The 7,429-nt window shown below is 35.1% G+C and overlaps 1 protein-coding gene across 1 annotated transcript; it reads right to left on the reverse strand.

Moving 5' to 3' along the window:
• Positions 1-1,712: 1,712 nt before the first annotated feature.
• On the reverse strand, positions 1,713-5,194 carry LOC104902543 (uncharacterized). Its single transcript, XM_010690345.4, has 2 exons — positions 4,540-5,194; positions 1,713-3,104 (listed from the first exon to the last, which is right to left on the reverse strand). Exons 1-2 carry the CDS (start codon positions 4,937-4,939, stop codon positions 2,209-2,211), a joined length of 1,296 nt encoding a protein of 431 aa, XP_010688647.1. The 5' UTR covers positions 4,940-5,194; the 3' UTR covers positions 1,713-2,208.
• Positions 5,195-7,429: the final 2,235 nt, after the last annotated feature.

Consider the following 7,429-nt stretch of genomic DNA (forward strand, 5'->3'; position numbering starts at 1 on the left):
GAGAGATGCTCTGGTTTGTTAGGTAAGAATTCAATACCTTCTCATTGATGAGGGGGTTAGGTATTTATAGTGCTGGGAATATCCCAACTGTAGGCCAGCTGGGGGGCACTGACAGCTGGGATGCACCATCACAGGTGGGGCCCTCTGGAGGTTTAAGGCCTTTATTGGGCTTAATTATCCCTGGTAGGCCTAACCCAGGAAATAAGCCCAAACAATTAATATTATTACTTATCATTATTATCATTAATTAGTATTATTATTCATAATAATTTATGATTATTAATATTATTTATTCATAACTACTCCCTCCGTTTCCTAAAGATCTTCTCTCTTTCCGTTTAAGGGTGTTTTCAAAAGATCTTCCCTCTTTTGCTTTATTACTTATTTGGCAAAACAAATTTTCCTATTTACCCTCTCATGTCACTATCATATGGTCCACCATTACATTATTAATTCAATTTTACTTTTTTTCTCTCTCCTACTTTAACCCCTTTTATTTGTTTATTTATTTTAACCCCTTTCTCTCTCCTACTTTACTCACACCATGCCCCACACAACTTGATTTTCCTTGGTATCTGTAGGAACAGTAAGTGGGAAGATCTTTAGGAAACGGATGGAGTATCATTTAAAAATATTCAAAATACCACTATTATTCATTATTATTACTTATCATTATAATTATTATTTAATCTTCATATTATTATTGTTTAAATATTATTCGTATTTATATATTTGTTACATTTAATTTAATTCAATTCAGTTCAGTTAAGCTGTTTTATGCCGAAGAGAACCGGCCCTAATTACATAAAGAGTTTGTCTTATAGAAGACGGTCTACTTTTATATTAAAATTAGACAATGGTAAGTCCAATATTAAAAAAAAATTAGCCCAATAGTGACTAGGTCAATTTTTTTTGATGACTAATTTAATTCATTTTGTGACAGGTCTACTTTTATATTAAAACTAGACCATCTCTTTGAATAATTTTTGTTACATAAAATAGCCAATTGCCAAATACACCAATAACAATTAGGTAGTGTTTGGGAATGAGCATTTCATTTGAAATGATTCATTTGAAATTTGTATTCTCAAATCATGGAATCTAAAATCAAATTCATTGTTTGGTAAACTTAAGAATTTCAAATTTAGGATTTCAAATCCATCTTCATTGTTTGGCTTACCATAAAATTTACAAGGAGGAGATCAAATAGTTAGAAACTAGAGATTCGTTAATGGGGGAAAAGAAAGCTAAGAGATTCGTTAATGGAGGAGAGAAAGCTAGTTTTATAATTGAGGAGAGAAAAAATTAGGAATATGTTGAACACGAAAAGTAGAAAAAGTGAGAGTTCAAAATTTGCAAATGACACCTTTGCACATGGAATTTGAAAATTCTTAAAATTGGGCTATTATTATAAAGGTTGGAATTTGGTTTAAAATTGGAGCCAAATTTTACATTTAGAAATAAAATGCTCATTCCCAAACGTAACATTTAAGTAATTCTACAGTTGTAGGCTCCACATCTATTTTTCTGTGGTTCACCGTGGAATCCTTCTCTAAATAGAATGTCCTACTGCAGTGCAGTGCACATATTTAAACCCGAAGTCATAGGAGACTACATAGTTCGATCACTATTTCGTCCAACAAACAGTAAATTCATCTTCAACCTTTGAAACATTACTCAAAAGATTCACAAATCAACACCCGAAGAAACAATGGCGGAGAGACTCAGCGCAGTCTTATTGCAACTCTATACAAATCAAACCTAATTTACATCATGATTTTTAGTGCCATCATGTCCAAGAAACAATGCTACGAAGATACTAATATACAGAATCCCAAACCAAACTATACAGAATTCTATGGCAACAGCGAGAAAAACAATATACTTCCTCCGTTTCATATTACTCGCTACACTTCTCAATTTACGGACTCCTAGGCAATTTTTGGAGAAGAGAGATGTAGAGAAGAAAAAGAAAAGGGACCCATGTGAGAGGAGAGAGATATTGCGTTTATTGCCCAAAAAAAGAAGTGTAGCAAGTAATGTGAAACTCCCCATAGTGGAAAATGTAGTGAATATTATGAAACGGAGGAAGTAGAACAATATAGTTGCACAACCAACATTCAATATCATGAGAAGGGAAAAGGACAGCATAAACCTGACCTCTTAATCAACATTGCAGAAACACCCAACCTTGACATACTATTGACATCAAAGCAACACATCCGGCTCTGTTAAGCTTCCATTAAAATTTACTTTACAGGTTTCAGGGAACTGAAGTCCAGCCTCATCAAGACCAGCCTTTGTAATATGTGGGCACGAACGGACATCAACGTATTCAAGAAGTTTGCAAGAATCTAAGACCATGGCTATTCCAGCCACAGTGATCTTCGGGCAGTTACTGACCTTCAAGACCTTCAAATTTGCTGCATAATGTTCTCCTCTGCCTAATCCGATAAAAGCAGCATCTGTCACCTCTTCACAACACCCAACATCAAGGGCTTCTAGATTTTTGCAATGGGAGAAAATGTAATCCAATGAAGAATCAGTGATGCTTAAGCACCAATCCATCCGGAGATTCTTCAGGCTGCAATTACAAGAGAGCGCTAATGATTTGATAGGCTCGTCAGTTATGTCACGGCAACCACCAATAATTAGAGTCTCGAGACTCTGGCAAAACATAGCCAATGATGAGATAGCATCATCTCCAACTTTGAAGCAATCCATTAACTTAAGAGTCTTGAGAGAAGCAGAACAGGCTTCCGATATGCTACAAATGCCAGCATCTCCTACATGAGTGCACTTGTTCAGATCTAAATACTTGAGTTGTCTACATCCACTAACAAGACTAGTAAGCCCAGAGTCAGTTATGTTCGTGCACCCATGCAGGACTAACTCTTCCAGATTACGACAATGTTTGGACAAAGCTTCCAGTGCACTATTGGTAATAAATCTGCAGCCAGCAAGGTGCAAGCATCTTAGGTCATTACAGCCCTCAGCCACTCCAGACAATCCCTTGTCTGTCACTTTTCTGCAATACGATACATCCAAAGACTGCAAAGAAAGAAGACTACTTCCTATTGCCAATAGTCCAGCATCTGTAATACCTGCAAATCATGTAGCAAACATGCAATGAGCATCTTAGCTTTTAAGAGAAAAGCAACTACTCTCTGGTCTACTCCTTCAGCATACATAGAAGACATTCGATGTCAAAAATCAGGAATGAAACAACAGACAAGCTAGTGATTAATAAAATTTAAACACTAAGATCAATTTATGGATTGTAACTGCTTCAACTGGAAAACATCCACGGACTTACAAAATCAAGAAAGCCATTGGGTTTCATATTTAGAAGTAGTGAATTTATTAGTTATAAAATGATGATAGATCTATTGACAATGATATAGATGGTGTTAATAGGCGATGGTGAGAGAAAGAGATACTTGGAAGAGTCATAAATTCCTTTCTATAAATTAGCATCGCATGAAATTCAAGTATTCCAGAAGAGGGCAAAAGGTGTTACCAGAAAACACAAACAAATGTGAAGAATGAAACCATAGACACCATGTAGACACTAAAACATATTGTCCATGACAAGCTTGGATCTTTCTTGTTACCACAGCACCCAAATCTTCCTCACTTTTACAGTTCATTTTTATTTACTTTTTTGAGTTCTTCTTTCTTCATCACTTCACAACACGAAAGTTCCCACCAAAAACTCCAACTCATTCTTTAGAACTACCAATCTCCAATCAAGAATGAGCTAAAACTCAAAAAACTCTCTTGATGGTAACCCTGTCCCATGAACTGAAAAAACCATACACTTGAGCATAGATATAGAACGTACAACTGACAATCGCACACTCATGATTATCATGAAGATACTTTCTGTAAAAGGTTAAACCTAAAATTCCCCAAAACGATAACAAGCAACACAATGCCAATTTAGTTTCAGCCTCTCAATGTGCAAACTTTATGCCTTCATCAACAAGCTGAAAATAGTTGCAAACATACACAACACCCCATCAATTCACTTTTCAAAATTACCTTTGAATCAACTAATATCTTACATGATTCAAAGTCTTTAATAGAACCCCTCAATTCAAATCCAAACAGATGACTAAAGAAAGGGCGAAAAAGACCAAAATTTCTCAAATGTAACACACAAAAGTTAAAACCTTTCACATAATCAAGACATACATTGAAACACCAACACAAACTCCAACAAATCGCTGCACCATTATACGAATCGAAATCAACTAAAGACAATTAAGCTCATTCACAAGTCAAATATAATGATTCCAAAAGAATCCATAGTGCATTCTCTTCACCTCAAAAAAAAAAAAAATTTCCGGTCTAATCGGGTCCAATCAAGTGAAAATATAAGGTGGAATCAAGTCTAATAAGTTCAGTTCAAGTGAAGCGAACACACATAAAAGTAATCAACTCTATTTCACCATCACTGTCAATATTCCAAAAACTAAAAACCAATTAGAACTAAAATCAATGTATGACATAAAATCAATTGCAGAATAAGAATACCTTTACAGTTGGACAAATTAAGGATGCGCAAAGAAGGAAAGCCATTGGAAACAACAGAAAGGTCAGAATCAATAACACCAGGGTAAAAAGATCTAGAGAGAGACTGAGAAAGGTTAAGTTCATGGAGTCGACAAAAGCGTGAAGCCAAACGACGAAGCATGTGGGGCCCAGCACGCGCACTTAGCTTCTTTCTTTCAGTGCTTTGAAGATGGAGCCATCTTTTACACACTAATCCGAACACTTCTTTGTCTTTGTAATTATCTAATTTCGAAAGAATTGATCTTAGTTCGTCGTCTCTTAGGGTTTCGTTTATGCACACTCCACAACGTCCATGAATGTTGTTGTGATCGGAGATGTGACCGTTTCCTCTCTCCTTTGACTGCGTCTCTGACATCGACATTGATGGTTTGATTGGAGAAGTAGAATAATTGGAGAGACAAATTTGGGTTAGGGTTTGAGAATTGAACCCTAATTTCAGCCCCTCTTTTGATTTTAATTTTAATTTTGATTTCTAGTTGTTACACAGCTTGAGGAATGAGGAGGAAGACGACATCGTATACTTCGGCGACGCGCGTGTAATTAGTTGGTGTATTATTGTATGTACTCTCTCTCTCCCATCAATTGCTTCAACCAAACGAGTCTTATGATTATGAAGTTATTATTATCTCAAGTCGTTACCACTTACAAGAATCCAAGAATCTAACGAATAGAGGTGGGCATCAGTCGGACCGGTACGCGAGCCATCCCAATCCAAGCTCGGTTGAGACTCGACCTGTTTGTTCGATACGTGGGTCGTGGGTCTATCATAGTCAAGAAATTTTATTTCAGGCCCAGCCCGGCACGAGCCCGCCTATATACCTCGTGGGCCGGTCAGTTGGCAGAATGCCCCTTTTCTTTAATTTTTAGTCTAAAATTGCTAATAATCCAAAAAAACAACATAAAACACGAGTCAAGTCCGCATGAAACAATGCCTACGTCTACCTGAAATACTCTCTCCGGAGAGCAATGAGTCACGACGAAATGTGACTCTTCGCAGATTCATGAACCATGAATTTCAAGTGACAGAAGGTCGTTGAGATTGCTCATGTGAGAAACAAATCTCGCCCTTGGTTGGTTGTTATCCAAATCGTAATCGAAATTCGCTCCTCCCACCACTTCCAGCAGGTAAGATATACTCCTTTATTGCAGATTGCCTTTATCTAAGAAGCTACAATGACTCCTCAGTTCTTGTTGCTCGGGTCTAGCTATCTGCTATTGCAAACCACTTCCAGTTGAGTTACGATTCAAGTATCGAAACATGCAAGCCTCTAAATCAAGCAGAACCTGCATAGTGTTAGTTTTAACTTTGTTTGGATTTAATAGCAAGTAATGCTCAATTTAGTGTTCTTATGTTTTTGTTGTTCAAACTAATTTGTACGCTGTGTTTTAACTAATGTCGTGTTTTTGTTATTTAACCTATAATTTAATGGTTCCCGAACGAAATTTCAAAAGCTTTATTTTATAAAAAGCGATTACCTTAATTACTTGGGGATACAGCAACTCTTTCGCAACTACAAGCTTCAGATTTTAAAGCAAAGTGGCATTCGTTAGTGTCATTTATTAAAGCATACGTAAAGCTTCGCTAGACACTAGCCTACCCAACTGATTATTTAGATTTGATGTTGGTCATGGCCATCATTTATATTGAGTCCTGAAAATGAACTAGTGTAATTCCATTAGATTTTTGAGTTCCTAACTTTCCATGATCTATTATTGTCACAGTAAACTACTTCATATGACACAATTAGATGAAAAGACATTTGAACACAATGCAAATTGATCAAAAACAAATTTATAATGATCATAAATTGTGTATCACTTGTTAATCAAAGTATAGAAATATTATGCATAGGTCAAATTTTAGAATTTTGGCCTTATTAATCAAAGTATAGAAAAAAAAAGAATAAAAGAAACTAAGGGAATGTCCATCAATCTTAAATAGGACAAGCTTAACTCATACTCATTATTGTCAAAAAAAAAAACTCATACTCATTAGAAAAATTATACTAGTACAATTTAGGAAAAGAAGGTTCAAGCGATAACTGTAATAATGTTACATAGAAATTACAATAGAGTATACTATACAACAATTAAAAAAACTTAAAAATTATTCAGAATCGACAATAATATTCAAGGGAAAAAATAGACTTCAAATAAGTGAAAATAAGTTTTCGAAAAACCAATGCATACTAAATGAATCCATATCTTCAGTCGCATAACAAACCGTCATGTTCTTGTTATTGGTTGATTATACTGTGTTTTAAATTATGGAATGATAGGCTATAGTAATAATAACAATCAATAAAACAGAGTGACATACAAGTGATACATGATCGTGATAATAACAACTACCAATTTATTGTGTTGTTTTCTCAGCCATTCACTAGCCAATCATGGATGTAATTTATTCTGATCTCTATACGACTATACCCATAGAGATGCAAATTAAAGTACTACTACATCAATGGATAAAGTAACGAGGAGCAATGTCATTTCTCATTTGTCTTCAAAGGCCAACAAACATGATTGAACACCAAAAAGAATAGGCCTATCATATATAATTATTAGGTGCTCCACTTACAAGACAAATTGGGGTGGTTGTAACATCCAGTTGCTGTTGAGGGATGATAATTGAGTTGAATTAAGCCTTTATGCTTTAATTTTAAAAATAAAGTTTGAAGAATAACAGGTTCAAATAACTGAATAAGCATTAATTAGTTTATATTTAAAAGAGTTATCTCAAAATACATATGTATATATATATTTTTTTGATAGTTAATACATATGTATATATTCCTTAGACTTGTTGGAAAATGAACTTTTCATGAGGTTTCTCTAAGAATTAGCGAAA

The sequence above is a fragment of the Beta vulgaris genome, chromosome 9 (assembly GCF_026745355.1).
Source record: "Beta vulgaris subsp. vulgaris cultivar EL10 chromosome 9, EL10.2, whole genome shotgun sequence".
NCBI classification, from domain to species: Eukaryota; Viridiplantae; Streptophyta; class Magnoliopsida; order Caryophyllales; family Amaranthaceae; genus Beta; species Beta vulgaris.

Bases quoted from the DNA above. Each gene is read 5' to 3' on its own strand.
- LOC104902543 (XM_010690345.4), bottom strand. From the start codon at position 4,939: ATGTCGATGTCAGAGACGCAGTCAAAGGAGAGAGGAAACGGTCACATC. The intron at 3,105-4,539 runs GTATTCTTATTC...CATGATTTGCAG, and splicing joins TAATTTGTCCAACTGTAAAG to GTATTACAGATGCTGGACTA.